Source organism: Cetorhinus maximus, chromosome 6 (genome assembly GCF_964194155.1).
Source record: "Cetorhinus maximus chromosome 6, sCetMax3.hap1.1, whole genome shotgun sequence".
Classification (NCBI taxonomy): domain Eukaryota; kingdom Metazoa; phylum Chordata; class Chondrichthyes; order Lamniformes; family Cetorhinidae; genus Cetorhinus; species Cetorhinus maximus.
Genome location: NC_135884.1, coordinates 154,961,632 through 154,980,339, shown reverse-complemented (window position 1 = coordinate 154,980,339; position 18,708 = coordinate 154,961,632). Strand labels below are relative to the sequence as shown.

The 18,708-nt window shown below is 42.5% G+C and overlaps 1 protein-coding gene across 3 annotated transcripts in view; it reads right to left on the bottom strand.

Moving 5' to 3' along the window:
- Window positions 1-18,708, bottom strand: part of LOC144682252 (transcription initiation factor TFIID subunit 4) — a 325,379-nt gene that overhangs the window by 87,342 nt on the left and 219,329 nt on the right. For all 3 annotated transcript variants that reach the window (XM_078544695.1, XM_078544694.1, XM_078544697.1), the window contains one exon: window positions 10,056-10,193. In XM_078544695.1, the coding sequence (XP_078400821.1) occupies window positions 10,056-10,193 (138 nt within the window). The remainder of the gene's footprint in view (window positions 1-10,055; window positions 10,194-18,708) is intronic.

Below are 18,708 nucleotides of genomic sequence, written 5' to 3'. Positions count from 1 at the left end.
ACTGTATTTTGCTTTTGATTTGTGTTCCCTTGTTGTACTCTTGCATGTAACTTGTAGTGTTGCAAATTTACTGTTTCTATTTCCTAACTATCTTAGAATTCCTCACTAAGGTCACCTGTCAGTTGATTCATTTCCAGGTTGAAAATCAAAGAATGATAGAACGTTATAACAATACACTGCCTCCACTACACTCTCAGGCAGTGCATTCCAGACCCTAACCACTTGCTGTGTGAAGAAGTTTTTCCTCACATCGCTTTTGCTCTTTTCACCAATTACTGTAAATCTGTGTCCTCTGCTTCTCAATCCTTCCGCCAATGGGAACAGTTTCCCCCCATCTATCTTCATGATTTTGAGTACTTCTATCAAATCTCCTCTCAGCTTTCTTTTCTCCAAGGAAAAGAGTCCCAACTTCTCCAATCTATCTTCATAACTGAAGTTTTTCATCCCTAGACTCATTCTCATAAACATCTTCTGCACTCACTCCAATGCCTTCACATCCTTCCTAAAATGTGGCACCCAGAACTGTACACAGTATTCCAGCTGAGGTCTAACTAGTATCTTATACAAGCTCAACATAACCTTTTTCTTGTACTCTATGCCTTTAATGACTTATGCACACATATACCCAGGTCCCTCTGCTCCTGAACCCCTTTAGAATAGTACCCTTTATTTCATACTGTCTCTCCATATTCTTCCTCCAAAGGTTCGATCGAGGCATTCAAGAAATTAGATGATTATTTGAAAAGAAACAATGTGGAGGGTTATGAGGAGAAGGCGGGGGAATGGCACTAAGTGAAATGCTCATTTGGAGAGCTGGTGCAGACATGATGGGCCTAATGGCCTCCTTCTGAGCTGTAACTATTCTGTGATTCTGTGAAAATGTATCATCTCACATTTCTCTGCATGGAACTTTGTCTGCCACCTATTGACCCATTCCAACTTGCCTGTGTCCTTTCGAAGTCCTACACTGTTCACCTCACAGTTTACACTGCTTCCAAGATTCGTATTGTCTACGAATTTTGAAATTGTTCCCTGTCCACCAAGGTCCAGGTCATCAATACATAACAGAAAAAGCAAGGGTCCCAATACTGACCCAAAGAAAATCCACTACAAACCTTCTTCCAGTCCGAAAAACATCCATCAACCATTACACTTTGTTTCCTGTCACTCATCCAATTCTGCATCGAGGTTGCTATTGATATTGAGGTTTTAAAGAGAGTACAGCACATATTCACTGGGATGCTGCCTGGTATGAACAAGTACAACTATGAATAAGGGCTTTGTTTACTTTTTGTCAGAACAATGCAGTTTATAGGACAATAAGATACAAGTGTTTAAAATGACTACAACTAGTCTCAAAATTCCTAGCTCTTTTTTAAACCTCAGAGGTCAAGGTTACAACTCACGAAACCAAGACGCCATTAATATTTTCCTTGATTGCAGAAAACAGCAGCCCATAACTCTCAGTTTGTTGCATTAATAATTAATAATCAAAAATAAGTAATATTCTATTGTTTCGTAGCAGAACGTTACACCATATTTAAGCCAAATGTCCAAAGCTATTGTTAATGTCAGAAGATTTGTTGCTAGTTGGCATACGGCCCTCTCAATTGGGTTAATCCTGCCCACATTGATGGGATGAAAGTTTACCGTCTCTGCTGACAATTTGAATTTTGGCAGTTTCATGTGGTCCCTTGTGGGCATAGGCCAACAGCATAAAACTGCCCTTGTTTGGCACAAAGTAGCAATCTCACTCAGAAAGGCCACAGGCATAGGAATTAGGAAAATGTCATACTGGTGCATTATGGGCTAACAGCAGGAGGCCTCGGATCAGACACATCGCTGAGGAAGAATAGAGAGAGTTGCACTTTGCATAAGGCTTTGCAGCACTGAAGCATATGTGCCCTTCCCCAGATCTGAAGATCTAGGTAGACACAGGAAAAACAGGGAGAAGTCCGAGTAAAGTAAAATGAGCAGGATACACAGAAGGTAAACAAATGTCCAGGAAAATTTAGTGCAAGTGAATTTTTTGAGATACTTAAGTTCTGCTCTTTGTTTTAAATAGAATACTATGACTTTTAAATTTCTTGACAGATTTACGAAGCATTTCAGTTAATTATGATAATTATGATATGCATAAATTTAACTATACGAGCATTTTTATATGGTGCATATTTGGTGAGGTGCTTTTCACGATGAATCATCTTACGTCATGGGACATACAAATTATCATCAGAGTCAGTGATGTACAGTAACTAAGTGAAATCACATTTTTATTCTAAAATGTTACCAGGGTGTGACCCTATTTTCAGGTTCAAATTCTATGATTATGTCCACATTCCTGTAGGAGCTATAAGTCAATGACTTTTAGTATATCTTTAGCAATGCACTCCATGTAACCACTTAGCTTTTTTTAAAAAAACAAGCGCCCTGGAAATACAGGAAGATTCTAGGGAGATGTTGCAGGCTATTGACAGCTGTGCAAGCAATTGTATTTGATGGGGCGTGTAGGGTCCAAATTTGGTCCTTTTGGGAAGATGGTACAAGGGTCTATGAGCAGTCAGGGGGAAGGTGATAGCATGTGGGAGTAGCAGAAGAGTATGACGAAAGGATACTTAGGCCAGAGGAACAGGAGAGTTGGCTCAAGAGTACTGGGATTGTGGCACTGGCAGGTTGTTGGGTACCAATGTGGGAGCACTGGCAAAGTGGAGAAACAGGAGTGTATGGTGGTAACAGAGGAAGATGGTGTAGCCTAGCTTAGAGACACAAACTGGAAGCTAGTAGGGCCCATAGCTGGAGTCAGTTACAAGGGAAGAATAAGATAGCAGTAATTCTAGTAATTATGAAGCTTAACCATTACAGATAGCCTTGTGTCAGGAACATATAGTAATTTTCATAATGTTATTGGAATTTATTGTAGAGTAATGGTGGGGTCTGTGTCTATGTCTGTGCGTGTGTGTGTGTGAGTGTGTGTCTTAATTGAATTAAAGGTAGCTGATCTGAAGGCTTTGATATAACAGAAGATAAGCTAGATTTGAAATGATAAGGAGGTAAACATGGGTGTAAAGGAAACATCTACATTTTTAAATAAGCCAGACTAGATTGATTTCAAAGGAGGGGGGAAATGTTTCACCTCAGCAGGAGAAATTAAGAAGCAGTGTGTTTATTTTTCCCAAAGATTGCTGGTAAAATTGGTACTTTGATGGATTTTTATTATTAGAGAGGTAAGGTCCAAAGACATAGCGAAACAATTGCTTGCACAGCTGTCAGCAATGGGAAAATGTGTATAAAGGAGCGAAGGTTGTGTGCAAGGGCAGGAATTCTAAGATCTAAAACAAGTGTGAAAAAGCCTCCAGCATTTACACCTCAAGCTGCTGTCTACAAAGAACTGAAGTTAAGAAAACTAATTTTGAATTGGATTGATCAGGATATCATGTTTCTTTGCCTGCGTCTTTTAAAATCTGTGTCTTGCTGTTGTCTTAACGAAAGTGTAACTGGGAGTTAGATTAACTAGGGGATTTAGAAGTTATCATTGTAGTAATTTGTAGACCTATGTGTGTACTTAAAATCATTTTTCTATTAATTAATAAAGATTTCATTTAGTTTTGTAAGAAACCTATAAGGCTCAGTGGTCTTATTACTGCTGAATTCAAGGCACGCATCTCGAAATTTATACAAATTGCAAAACAGATGTAGCAGTTGTTCCAAGTTTCCCTTTGGGATTTGAGCAGCTCAGCATTTACCATCAGCTGTGCCATAACACCTTAGCAGAAAGTGTTACAGTTAGAAGAACTGTTTGCATTTAGATTATTAAATAACACACTGATCATAGGAAATTGGAGACACTCATTGCCTGGCACTTATGTGACACTTACATTACTTGCCACTTATTATTAAAGCCTTAATTTTTTCCAGGTCTTATTGCATGTTGGTATGGACTGCTTCATTATCTGACCAGTTGTGAATGGAACTGTGCAACATTAGCGAACACTCCCACTTTTGACCTTATGATGGAGGGAAGGTCATTGATGAAGCAGCTGGAGATGCTTGGGCCTAGGACACTACCCTGAGGAACTCCTGCAGTGATGTCCTGGGACTGAGATGATTGACCTCCAACAACCACAATTTTGTGCTAGTTATGACTCCAACCAGTGGAGAGTTTTCCCCAATTCTCATTGAGTTTCAATTTTCAAGGAATCCTTGATGCCACATTTGGTGAAATGTGCTTAATGTCAAGAGCAGTCGTTCTCTCATCTCACCTCTCGAGTTCAGCACTTTAGTCCATGTTTGGACCAAGGCTGTAATACGGTCAGGAGCCAAGTGATCCTGGCAAAACCCAAAATGAGCACTGGTGAGCAGGTTATTGGCTAACCTCTCCCTTTGTTAAGTTATCTTGAATTTATAAATGCTGAGATGGAGATTTACATGCAGAGGGGGTGCTGTGAAAAAAAAAAGCATTTCAGTGTAAACAAAATGAAGCAGATTTCTGTAGTAACCAAAAAAACACCCCAAAACTTTAAGGAATAAAATACCTTTTGCTGTCTATCACAACAGCAACCAGTGGCTTGTCCTCACAAGCACATGTAAATAATCACGGCAGCTAGAGGAAAAAAATAATTCTACTGTACCTTCCCTCCCAATTCTGACTTAAATGACAATGTTTATTAGAGCCAGGTCTGCACACACCCAGAACAATGTGAATACAGTGCTTGTACTGAGAGCAAATTACTCTCTTATCCCACCGCACTCCCCCTCCCTGCCCCCAACATCCCTCCCTCCAACCCCCAGGCCCCTCTTCTGAATGCCTCCCATTGCTTGCTGTGTAACTTATCCTCCTTCAGGAGCTCTATGGGCCTTTGTATGCCTCTGGATTTAAGATCAGCTCAAGAGAGACTTGCCGGCCCTGAACGGCTATCAGTTTCAGCCCCTGCGGCAGTACGGGTCACAGGACTAGCAGCGACATTTAATCACCTTTGTGGTTCAGCCCCCGAATAGAGGATATATCTTCTCAACAAAAGGTAGTAATCAGTGACTTTAAATTTCAGCAGAGGTCACTCCAGCAGCCCGATGCCACAAAAAGGTCATTACCCGTTTAAATTAAGCTTGGCACAGATCTGAGAGCTGCCTTTGTTTCAGACTAATTTGGAAAGCCAGAGATTTGCTGTCAGTAGGAATGAATCAGCGCTGGGACCTAATCAAGCTGCCATCATCTTCTCCTCCTGGCTGGTGCCTGGGGCTCATTTCTGAGGAGATGAAAACTGTGACAAGCCCTTCAGTTTGGCTGAAAGCAGGCGAGGGAGAGGAGTCCAGTAACAGCCATAGGCCTCCAAGGTATTCTGTGACTCCTCTATGGAAAAAAAGTCACATTCACTTCGCTCTTGAGAAACAAAGCTGACAGCTAGAGGCACACAAAGGATGTAAAATGATGAAATGTGGGGTAAAAATGAAGTGAAAAAAAGGTTAAAATTACATTCATTTTCTTCCAGTAGCCTACAAGTAAGAGTTCTCGACTCTGACACAGAAAACAGGGCAAAATAACCCAATATCTTTCATAATCCAGTAGGTGCTGGGATGAAATATGTAAAGCAGCTTTTGTTCATCATCAGCTACCCAAGGTATTGTCAACTTTGTCTTCAAGCTGTCAAGTATCAGTTTGTATAAGATAAACTTTTGTGTAAATAATAACATGTTCAAGCTGCTAAACCTCAGGAAAATCGGTCTTAAATTATAATATGCACCATGAAAACGACCAGAGGCAGGTACTGAAACCATAATGCTTCCAGAATGGCTGCCCACGTTCAGCCAAACTCCTGCAAGTATGCGAAAGGACTGCTCTCTAATAGGACAACTGATGGTGCATTTGTAATTGGTCGAGGCAGTTGGCCTCGTTTTCCCCATCTGATATGGACAACTCAGAACAATTTTGATTTGGATCAGCAAAGCGATGCTGTGGGGCTCACCTAATGATGCCACCTGGACAAAACATCACTCCAAATGTACTTCTCATGAGGAAGGTACTATTAACACAAACGGTCCGATAAAGCTAAAATGCATACAAGGCTACAGGATAAAACAAAACCATGCTGTGGATTATTTTATTAATGATACAGTTGGTGTCCTGCAATGTCCACTGGTCATGGACAGATTCAAACCTGCCATTCGAGACTACATGATCACGGTCCAAGGTCAGCCAGGTGCGCACAAGACAATGGAACAGAATCAACCAGGTGGTCTACCCTCCCCACAGATCCTTTGCAATTGGACCTGTGGCTGGTAGTTTTAGCTCAGGGAGTTTTCCACAGATTCCAGCAATGTTCTTATACCTCAGTCAGGACCATCCATGAGTAAGCATGCAAAGGCCATTGGGCCAAGAGACCAACAGAGCAACGCCTAATCCTGTTCCCATTGAACGCAATGAGCATGCACCCTGAAGTGACTGAATGTGTTACAGTTCTGGCTTCTCACCAATACTGCCAGGCAGTCCTAAACTGGCAACCAGAAGTACCATACGAGCATAAGAAATAGCAACAGGAGCAGAGCATACAGCCCCTCAAGCCTGCACCGCCATTCAATACGATCATGGTTGATCTTCTACCTAAACTCAACTTTCCTGCCGGCTCGCCAGAGAGATCAAAAATCGATCGATCTCAGTCTTGAATATTACTCAATGATGGATTAGCCACAATCCTCTGGGATAGAGAATTCCAAAGATTCACAACCCTCTGGGTGAAGAAATTTCTCATCTTAATCCTAAATGATTGACCCTTTATCCTGAGGGTGTGCCCCAGTGTTCTAGATTACCCAGCCGGAGGAAATAACCTCTCCATGTCTTCCCTGTCACGCCCCTTCATATTCTTGTATATTTCAATGAGATCACCTCTTATTCTTTGAAACTTCAGAAAGTATAGGCCCAGTTTACTCAGCCTTTTAGCATGGGACAACCTTCTCTTACCATTCAAGAGAACTTTCACTGTGCCACCACCAAAGCAAATATGTACTTTCTTACACATGGTAACCAAAACTGTGCACAGTATTCCAGATGTGGTCTCACCAAAGCCCTATACAAATGTAGCAAGACCTCATTATTCTTGTACTCCAATCCCCTTGCAATAAAGGCAAACATGCCACTTGCGTTCCTAACTGCTTGCGGTACCTGCACTCAAGTACACCAAAGTCTTTCTGAGCGTCAACATTGAAAAATTGTACATCTTTTTAAAAAATTCTGCTTTTCTATTCTTACTGTCAAAGTGAATAACCTCACATTTCCCCACATTATATTTCATTTGCCACCTTGTTACCGACTCACTTAACCTGTCAATATACCTTTGCAGCATCTTTGTGTCATTCTCACAGCTTACACTCCCATCTAGCTTTGTATCATCAGCAAACTTAGGTACATTACTCGGTTCCTTTGTCTAAGTCAATAATATAGATTGTAAATAGGTGAGGCCTCAGCACTGATCCTTGTGGTACTCCACTAGTCACAGCCTGCCAACCTACTCTCTGCTTTCTGTCAGTTAACCAATTCTCCATCCATGCTAACAGATTACACTCAAATCTTTGAGCGCTTATCTTGCATAGAAACATAGAAAACATAGTAAAATAGAAGCAGGAGTAGGTCATTCAGTCCTCCGAACCTGCTCTGTTATTCAATATGATCATGGCTGATCCTCTATCTCAATACCATACTTCAGCTCTCTTTCCATACCCCTTGATGCCTTTAGAGTTTAGAAATCTATTTCCTTTTTAAATATATTCACTGTGGTAGGGAATTCCACAGGTTCACCACTCTCTTGAGTGAAGAGGTTTCTCCTCATCTCAGTCTTAAATGGTCTATCCCATCTCCTGAGATTGTGACCCCTTGTTCTAGATCCCCCAGCCAGAGAAAACATCATCCCTACATCCAGCCTGTCCAGCCCTCTCAGAATTTTAAATATTTCAATGAGATCGACTCTCATTCTTCTAAACTCCAGAGAATACAGGCCTAGTTGGCCCAATCTCTCCTCATGCGACAATTCTGCCATCCCAGGAATCAGTCTGGTGAACCGTCACTGTACTCCCTCTATGGCAAGTCTATCCTTTCTTAGATAAGGAGACCAAAACGGCACACAATACTCCAGGTATGGTCTCACCAAGGCCCTGTATAGCTGCAGTAAGATATCCTTGCTCCTGTACTCAAGTCTTCTCGCAATGAAAACCAATATAACATTTGCCTTCATAACTGCTTGCTGCACCTGCATGCTTGCTTTCAGTGATTGGTGTACAAGGACACCCAGGTCTCTTTGTACATCAACATTTCCCAATCTATCAACATTTAAATAATACTCTGCCATTCTGTTTTTCCTATCAAAGTGGATAAATTCACACTTACCCACGTTATACTGCATATGCCATGTATTTGCCCACTCGCTTAACTTGTCTAAATTGCCTTGAAGCCTCTTAACATTCTCCTCATCACTCTCATTCCCACCTAGTTTTGTGTCAGCAAACTTGGAAATATTACATTTGGTTCCCTCATTCAAATCATTGATATATATTGTGCATAGCTGGGGCCCAAGCACTGATCCCTGTGGTACCCCACTATTCACCGCCTGCCATTCCAAAAAAGACCCATTTATTCCTACTCTCTGTTTCCTGACTGCAAACCAATTCTCAATCCATGCCAATTTATTACCCCCAGTCCCATGTGCTTTAATTTTACATACTAACCTCTTATGTGGGACTTTATCAAAAACTTTCTGAAAATCCAAATACACCACATCCACTGGTTCTCTCTTATCTATTCTAGTTACGTCCTCTAGAAACTTCAGTAGGTTTGTCAAACATGATTTCTGTTTCATAAATCCATGTTAACTTTGTGTAATCCCATTGATGTTTTCTAAGTATCCTGTTATCACATCCTTTATAATAGACTCTAGCATTTTCCCTACCACTGCTGTTAGGCAAACCGGTCTGTAATTCCCTGTTTTTTCCCTCCCTCTGTTTTTAAGTAGTGGGGTTACATTTGCCACCCTCCAATCTGCCGGGACTGTTCCAGAATCTACAGCATTTTGGAAGATGACAACCAACGCATCCTAACTTTTTGTATAGCACCTTATCAACTGCCTTTTGGAAATCCAAATATACTACATCTACTGGTTCTCCTTTATCTACCCTACTAGTTACATCCTCAAAAGACTCTAATAAATTTGTCAAACAGAATTTCCCATTTGTAAAATCATGCGGATCTCATTATGATTTTTTAAGTTAGGGCTTCCTTAATAACCGATTCCAGAATTTTCCTAACAACTGATGTCAGGCTAACTGGCCTGTCGTTCCCTGTTTTCTCTCTCTCTCCTTTCTTGAATAGTGGAGTCACATGTAAGATCATAAGAAATAATTTGCTAACTTCCAATTTGTTATGACCATTCTAGAACCTAATGAATTTTGGAAGCAAGCAACGCAAACAACGTGACATTCAAGCCATCAGGTGAAAGGAGACAAAGCAGAGAATTTGAGGCAAGAAATCTGCCTTGTTCAGGCTTGAGGTTTTCAGGAAGTATTGGTGAAAGGGCAGTGGGACCTACACAGCAGCCTGAAGTGCTGCAGCCATTTAGGACCTTGCATAGATACCGAAAGAGCTTTTGGTGTGGGGAGGGATGCAATAAGCAATGTTAATTCTCAAAAACTGAAGCAAACTTCCCACTCCACAGCCAACTTGAAGGTTTCAGAAAATTGTAAAAATTACTTCAAGTTGAAGGGGCGAGACCCAAACAATAGTCAATTCTTCAGCAACATCAGAAAAAAATTCCATAGATTTTTATTGCAGCACAACCCTTAAAAAAAAGGGCGTCAACATTGACATTGATATCAATAAGAAGTTCATCCAACAAGCTGCAATCATCTTTTAAAGCATGTATCAAGATTCAGAAATGGTTGCAATAACTTGAGCGATGCCAATTAAAAAGACAGAGCCAAATGCTTAGCATCAACAAAAAACATATATTGCTGCAACCACACCTGTAAGGTGTTGGAATGGAGCGCAATGCTTTTATGTGGGCTATCTATCTAGTTACCTTGCCAGCTGCCATTCCCACCTCAGTCGCCTGTGGTCCTGGGGAGTCCAGTTTGCGTTTCTTGCGCGGGCCGATGGCAGCAAGAGCCGTCAGGTTTGCATCACGTTGCCTCATCTGTGCCAGCTCCTGCTGCTGCATCTGTGGCGGAATAAAACAATTCAGGTTAGTACACATGGCAACTTCTGTCTTAACCTATCATTATGGACCAAATGCACTGAAGACCATGACCAAGAAAAAAAACACTAAAACATAATAAAGTGGAATACTTTTTAAAAGGCATGAAACTTGTAAATGTTGATGTTCAGAGAAGCTTGGGTATACTTGTATAAGGAACGCAGAAAGTTAGCATGCAGGTACAGAAAGCAATTAGGAAAGCAAATGGCATGTTGGCCTTTATTGCACAGATGATGGAGTACAAGAATAAAGGAATCTTGCTACAATTGTACGCAGCTTTGTTGACACCACATCTGGAATCCTGTGTGCAATTATGATCTCCATATTTAAGGAAGGATATACTTCTATTGGAGGCAGTATAGCGAAGGCTCGGTAGATTGGCCTTGGGATGAGAGGCTTCTCCTATGATGAGAGGTTGAGTAAATCGGGTCTATATTCTCTGGAGTTTAAAAAAATGAGAGGTGATCTCACTGAAACATCAAGATTATGAAGGAGCTTGACAGGGTACATACTGAGATGTACAGGGCACTAGTGAGAGCACATTTGGAGTACTGGGTGCAGTGTTGGTCACCTTATTTAAGGAAGGGCATAAATGCATTGGAAGCAGTTCAGAGAATGTTTGTTAGACTAATACCTAGAATGGGTGGGTTGCCTTATGAAGAAAGGCTGGACAGACTAGGTTTGTATCCGCAGGAGTTTAGAAGAGTAAGAGGTGACTTGGTTGAAACATATAAGATCCTGAGGGGTCTTGATAGGATGGATGTGGAGAGGATGTTTCCTCTTGTGGAAAAATCTAGAACTAGGGGTCATAGTTTAAAAATAATGGGTTGCCATTTAAAACAGAGGTGAGGTGAGGTGAATTTTTTTCACTCTGAGGGTTGTGACTCTTTAGAACGCTCTTCCTGAAAAGGTGGTGGAAGCAGAGTCTTTGAATATTTTTAAGGCAGAGGTGGATAGATTCTTGGTAAGCAAGGAGGTGATAGGTTATCAGGGGGTAGGTGGGATAGGGATTTCAGGTTACTATCAGATCAGCCATGATCTTATTAAATGGCGGAGCAGGCTCGAGAGGCTGAATGGCCTACCCCTCCTCCTTGTTCATATGTTGTTTCCCCTGGCTGGGGAATCTAAAACAAGGTGGCACAGTTTCAAGATAACAGGACAGTCATTTAGGGCTGAGAGGAGGAGAAATTTGTGTATCTTTGGAATTCTCTACCCCAGAGGGTTGTGGATGTGCCACCATTAAACATATTTACAGCTGAGATAGATTTTTGATTTCCCAAGGGATGTGGGGAGTGGGCAGGAAAGTGGAGTTGAAGCCCAAGATCATATCGAATGGTGGAGCAGGCTCCATAGGCTGTATGGTCTTCTGCTGCCCCCATTTCTTATGTTCTTATACTGAGAGAGAGGAGAGATAGATAGAGAGAGAGAGAGACAGGGTGAGAGATAGCAAGAAAGGGGGAGAGAGAGATAGGCAGAGAGTAAAGGATGATAGAGTGAGAGGCGAGAGGAGCAGGGAGAAAGACAGTGTGCATGATTATTGATGGTTAAAACAAAGATCAATCGCAGCAGCTTACATTTACCTTGTGTCTTTAACATGCTGACTGCATCTTAACTTGCACCAAGGCGTGTTCACCTATCACCCCTGTGCTTGCTGACCTATATTTGCTCCAGGCTAAGCAACACCGCAATTTTGAAATTCTCATCCTGGTTTTCCAATTCCTCCACCCCTTCCTACCTCTGTAACCTCCTCTAGCCCCTCAATCCTCTGAGATCTCTGCCCACTTCCAATTCTGGCCTCTTGAGCATTCCTGATTTTAATTGTTCCACCACTGGCAGTCATGCATTTGGCTGCCTGAGCCCTCAGCTCTGGCATTCTCTCCCAAAATTTCTTTGTCTCGTTCTCCTCTTTCAAGTTGGTCCTTAAAACCTACCTCTTTGACTAAGCTTTTATCTTTCTTTGTGGCTCGGTGCCAAATTTTGTTTGATAATTGCTCCTGAGAAGCATCTTGGAGATGTTCTATATTAAAGTTGCTATATAAATGCAAGTATTTGTTGTGAATGTGACTAAGGCATTTCACAGAAATGAAAATTAAGGACATGGAAGTGTTAGCCAAGTGTCTGAATGGAAATTAGTTGGTTTTGAAGGAGCTTTCGAAGGTGGCTAGATAGATAGCAAGCAGGAAGGATTTAGGGACACAGGATTTAGGGAGATAGTTCCAAGGTGCACAGTCAAGCCAGCTGAGGGGTACTGTCACCAAAGATGAAGTGGGGTCAAAGGGGTGCACAAGGCAGCCAGAATGAGAAGAGCAGAAAGTGCAATGGACAAGTAGGGAGTTAGGGTGAGGTGAGGCCATGGAGAAATGTGTAAATGAGTGCAAGTACTCTGAATTCTATGCAGTTGTCAGGAAACCAAAGGTAGTCAGCAAAAACGAGGACAACAAGGAAGGGTTAGGATATAGCCAGCAGGATTGTGGTTTATGCATTGAGGGAAGCCAGCCAAGAAATCTATGAGGAGGCTCCATCTGGGAGTGAGAGGCATGGTGAGTGTTTCAACAGTAATGATGGTGAAATGAAGGCGAAGGTGGAAATGGGGTGATCATGATCACGGATAATGTTCAAAATCGAGAGGTGCTTTGATAGATTAAATAGAAACAAATTGTTCCACTGGCAGGAGGACACAAACTGAGGTTAGTTGCCAAAAATTCCAGGAAAATGAGGAGACCGTTGTTTATGGAGTGAGTTGTTGTGATGTGGAATGCGCTGCCTGAAAGGGCGGTGGAAGCAGATTCAGTAGTAACTTTCAAAAGGGAATCGGATAAATACTTGAAATGGAGAAATTTGGAGGGCTATGATGAAAAAGCAGAGGGGAGTGGGCCTAATTGGAAAGCTCTTGGAACGAATCTACACAGACACAATGGGCCAAATGGCCTCCTGTGCTGTAAAGGGGATGTAGAGAACTTAAAAGTTCTGAAAACAAAAAACATTGAAGAATGCAGTGTATTGGGTAACATTTATTCAGGGTACCCCATTTACACACTCGGGAACTGTCTCCCTAAATAATGTTTCTTCACACCACCATCATTCCAACTGTTTAAAAGCTTGGATCAGCAAAGACACCTTTACCATATATTTTGTTCTAGCAGGGTTCTTGCAGCATTCCACACTTACACAATCACTAACGCTTCCATAATATCAGAATAAGCCCTTCAGCCACTGTCTCTAAAATCACAATCATCTTCCTTGCAATTAGATAGCTGAAAGGGGCTACGCTTTTGCATTTAATAGAATCTCAGCTCTTACAAGTTCAGGTCTACTGGCCTCTGGCTGCTTCTAATGCAAATGATGAAGTTCTTTTTTTTGTTGAGATTTACATTATCAATGTAAATAACTTTCTTAATGCCCTACCAAACAGATGGGTCTGGGGGTGACGAGGGGCTATCTTATCCAAATGATGAACGCAGTGCCACACTTGAAGTGAGGTATCACTAGGCACAACCTTCAGAAACCGAGGGCGGAATTTAATGCCCTCTCCCATGGTGAGTTTGGTGGCAAGGGGTGATTTAATCAGGCAGGAGGGTGGGGAGCTCTTTGCCTTTCCCACTCCACTTCAATTAAGACTGTGAAGAGCAGGCCTAAGGACAGCAGGTAGGTGGGCCGAGGGGGAGCTGGAGGGACGCTACAATTAGCCTAACTTGTTTTAGGCTAGGGAGAAGAATTTTCCAGCTGGACAGTGTACACATGGTGCTCAGTATGTGGCTTGGCTCTGCTGTGCCCGCTCACTGCCTCAGTCCACACAATGAGAATGGACACTTGGCTAATGTAAGTCAAACCCTCGAACAGGGTGGGGATAACTGAAACAAAACTATTAATCTCGCCAAGTTCCCACCCTGCCTACAATGTCAAACACCACCACTGTCAGTACAAAATGTGGATCAGGAGCTTTCCACTTCCTGCTTTCTTGCACTCCCAGTACTTGCTAATGGAACCAGATATACTTGTATGCAAAGGGACCACATCCAGAACCGCTGTGCAGACACCAAGCAATGCGTCTCCTCCAATCCGCCAGAACAACTGAGTCAGAATGTCAGTCAGAGCTATGGCCCATTTAAATGCATTCATCCATCTGCTTCCCCTGATAATGTCACCTTGCCCACACCAAAACTTTTTTAAAAAACACTGAATCAATCACCACTGCAGAGTGTTTCCTCTTGCCCCTTCTCTTGCAAATCCAAATGAAGAGGAAAAGGCAATGGAAAGTCCACAGCCATCGAGTAGTTCTTGTAAAGAGCTGGCACAGGCATGACGGGCCAAATGGCCTCCTTCTGTGCTGCAGCCATTCTATGATTCTATACCGCTGCTTCCCGAACACACACAGGTAGTATCGCCACAGTTCAGAAATATATTAATAAACAACTAAAATTGTTAAATAAACATATTCATACTTGGTCACTGGCTTTCTGCATCCCTTGCCCAAATTCTTAAGGGCCTGGTAAGGTCACACTAAATTTGACCTAGATTGTCGAACAGCCCACTCCTGTTCTGTATTACTCCACTGTATGAATTGGGAATCTGCACCAATCATACAACAAATCAACATCACTCCTAACATGGATTTATGAAAGGGAAATCATGTTAGACAAACCTGTTGGAGTTTTTTTGAGGATGTTATTTGTAGCATAAATAAAGGAGAACCAGTGGATGTGGTGTATTTGGATTTCCAGAAGGCTTTTGATCAGGTCCAACACAGGAGGTTTGTAAACAAAATTAGAGCGCATAGGATTAGGGGTAATATACTGGCATGGATTGAGAGTTGCTTTGCTGAGAGAAACAGAGAGTAAGAATAAAGTCATTCTCAGGATGGCAGGCTGTTACTTGAGGGGTACTGCAAGGATCAGTGCTGGGGCCAGAGCTGTTCACAATCTATATAAATGATTTGGATGTGGGGACCAAATGCAATACTTCCAAATTTGCTGATGATGCAAAACTAGGTGGCAATATAAGTTGTGAGGAGAATTAAAGGAGGCTTCAGGGGGATTTAGGCTAAGTGAATGGGGAAGAAAACAGCAGATGGAGTATAATGTAAATAAGTGTCAAGTTATCCACTTTGGTAGAAAAAACATAATGGCAGAGTATTTCTTAAATGGTGAGAGGTTGGGAAGTGTTGATGTCCAAAGGGACCTGGGTGTCCTTGTTCATGAGTCACTAAAAGTGGCTAATCCCTGGGATGGCGGGATTGTCTTCGAGGAGAGATTGAGTAAACTGGGCCTGTATTTTCTAGAGTTTCGAAGAATGAGAGGTGATCTCATTGAAACCTACAAAATTCTTACAGGCATGACATTATAAAATCATACATTCTTTATTTTTATATTGCCATTATAAATTACTGTGTCCGCATATATAATGGACACTGCTGTTACTGTAGCTGTAACTACTAGTGTAAATGGGGTCCAAAGACATATGTTATTTTCGAGAAAGAGACAGGATTGAGAGCTATGAAGAGAAGGGAGATGAGTAGTGTTGATCTCTGAAACTTGGATTTTTTCAAGATTCATTAGGAACATAGGAACACAGGAGCAGGAGGTGGCTGTAGATAGGATGTTTCCCCCAGCTGGTGAGTTAGGGGACACAGTCTCAGAATAAGGGGCAGGACATTTAGAACTGAGATGAGGAGGAATTTCTTCACTCAGAGGGTGGTGAATCTTTGGAATTCCCTGCCCCAGAGGGCTGTGGAAGCTCAATCACTGAGCATGTTCAAGACAGAGATTGATAAATTTCGGGATAATAATGGCATCAAGTGGTATGGGGATACGGCGGGGAAAAATGGCATAGGGGTAGACGATCAGTCATGATCTGTTTGAATGGCGCAGCAGGCTCAACAGGCTAAATGGCCTACTCCTACTCCTGCTCCTGTGTTCCTAACGAATCTTGAAAAAATCCAAAAAGACCCGTCCAAATTTCAGAGATCAACACTACTCATCTCCCTTCTCTTCATAGCTCTCAATCCTGTCTCTTTCTCAAAAATAACATATGTCTCTGGACCCCATTTACACTAGTAGTTACAGCTACAGTGACGGCAGTGCCCACTATATATGCGGACACAGTAACTTATAATGGTAATAGAAAAATAAAGAATGTGTGGTTTTATAATTGGGATTTAATCATGAGCATCAAAAATGTGCAATATTTTTCTGCCATGCTTCACCTGAGAACAACATTTGATTTTCACTCTCTGTGTGCAGTGTCACAGAAGATCAAAAAATGTGTTAATGATTCCCAATCTTGCTCTTCCTGCTGCCCTATTACATTCTTCTCCATCCAACAACTCACGGCCTCCTCTCATGTCTCTCCCTCTTTAGGTCTCCCCTTGTTCTGAGGTAAACAGGTAAACAGCTAATCTGTCCCTCACTCTCTGCCAATATTGCTCCTGGGTTAAGCCACCATCAAATCTCCCTCCATTTCCCCAAGGAAAATCACACATCTTCCACTTGGTATTTACTCTATTGGGAAAAACATGACCATGCATTCTATCATCATGGAAAGCTCCAAACTCATTTTTTCTCGGTCACTATCCATGCTCAAGTACAAATACTCAAGGTACTGCCATGAAAAAAGTTGGCATATGCGAACTAGCAACATCAATTTACCCTTTCTCAGTACTTCCCAGTGAGATTCAATAGAGGTGCGGAGGTTCACCAGGCTAAGCCCTGGGATGGTGAGACTGGCTTGTGAGGAGAGATTCAGGAGACTGGGTCTGTATTCTCTAGAGTTCTGAAGAATGAGGAGCGACCTCATTGAAACTTAGTAAATTCTTACAGGGCGTGACAGGCTGGATGTAGATAAGATGTTTCCCCATGGCTCGTGAGCCTAGAACCAGGGGGCACAGTCTCAGAATAAAGGACTGGCCATTTAAGGCTGAGATGAGGAGGAATTTCTTCATTCAAGAGGCTGGTGAATCTTTGGAATTCTCTATTCCAGAGGGCTGTAGAAGCTCAATCACTAATCATGTTCAAGACAGAAATTGTTATGAGGGATTTCTGGAGACTAATAACATCAAGGGATATGGGGATAGCACAGGAAAGTGGCATTGAGGTGGATGATCAGCAATGATTTAATTGAATGGCAGAGCAGGCTCGATGGGCTGAATGACCAACTCCTCTTCGGGACTCACTAATCCCTGTTGACACAAAATTCTTTTGGAATGAAGGAAATTTGAATTTTTTAAAGAAAAATTTTCCCTGTGTGCATTGACAATGGACAATGATAGTTTCAATTACAAGTAGAGTCAAACTTCCTCAACATAAGTTTATGAAAAATAGGAGCAGACATTGGTCATTCAGTCCTTTGAGCCTGCTGTGCCGTTCAATAAGATCATGGCTGATCTGATTGTGGCCTCAAAACCCATTCCTGCCTGCGTGCCTGACCCCCACATAACCGTTGACTCCCCCTCTAATCTATCACAACCTCAGTAGTTTGCGCATTACCACATACTACACTATGTGATACTTTTAGGTTTCCAACATTCTGCCTGTATTCTCTCAATTACAATGCTAATTTAGTCCCATATTGTTACTTCACACCCAACAAGATTGACAGTACCTCAAAACCAATTTCCTTCAGATTCTTACAGCAACAGACAGAAGAAACTATTACCCCATCATTCTGGTCCCATGAGTGAAAATCTAATACAATGCACCAACAATTCACCACAGAATTAAATCCCAGTATACAACTGATCATTGAAGGCCATGGCTGGAGTCACAGAGAGTGACTATGAGGTTCGGAGTCTCAGATAGTGACTGCGGGGTTCGGGGTCACAGAGAGTGACTGAGGTTCGGGGTCACAGAGAGTGACTGTGGAGCTCGGGGTCACAGAGAGTGACTCAGGTTCGGGGTCACAGAGAGTGACTGCGGGGTTCGGAGTCACAGAGGGTGACTGTGGAGCTAGGGGTCACGGAGAGTGACTCAGGTTCGGGGTCACAGAGAGTGACTGAGGTTCGGGGTCACAGAGAGTGACTGTGGAGCTCGGGGTCACAGAGAGTGACTGTGAGGTTCGGGGTCACAGAGAGTGACTGCGGGGTTCGGGGTCACAGAGAGTGACTGTGAGGTTCAGAGTCACAGAGAGTGACTGTGAGGTTCGGGGTCACAGAGAGTGACTGCGGGGTTCGGGGTCACAGAGAATGACTGTGAGGTTCAGAGTCACAGAGAGTGACTGTGAGGTTCGGGGTCACAGAGAGTGACTGCGGGGTTCGGGATCACAGAGAGTGACTGTGAGGTTCAGAGTCACAGAGAGTGACTGTGAGGTTCAGAGTCACAGAGAGTGACTGTGAGGTTCAGAGTCACAGAGAGTGACTGTGAGGCTCGGGGTCACAGAGAGTGACTGTGAGGTTCGGGGTCACAGAGAGTGACTGTGAGGTTCGGGGTCACAGAGAGTGACTGTGGGGTTCAGAGTCACAGAGAGTGACTGTGGGGTTTGGAGTCAC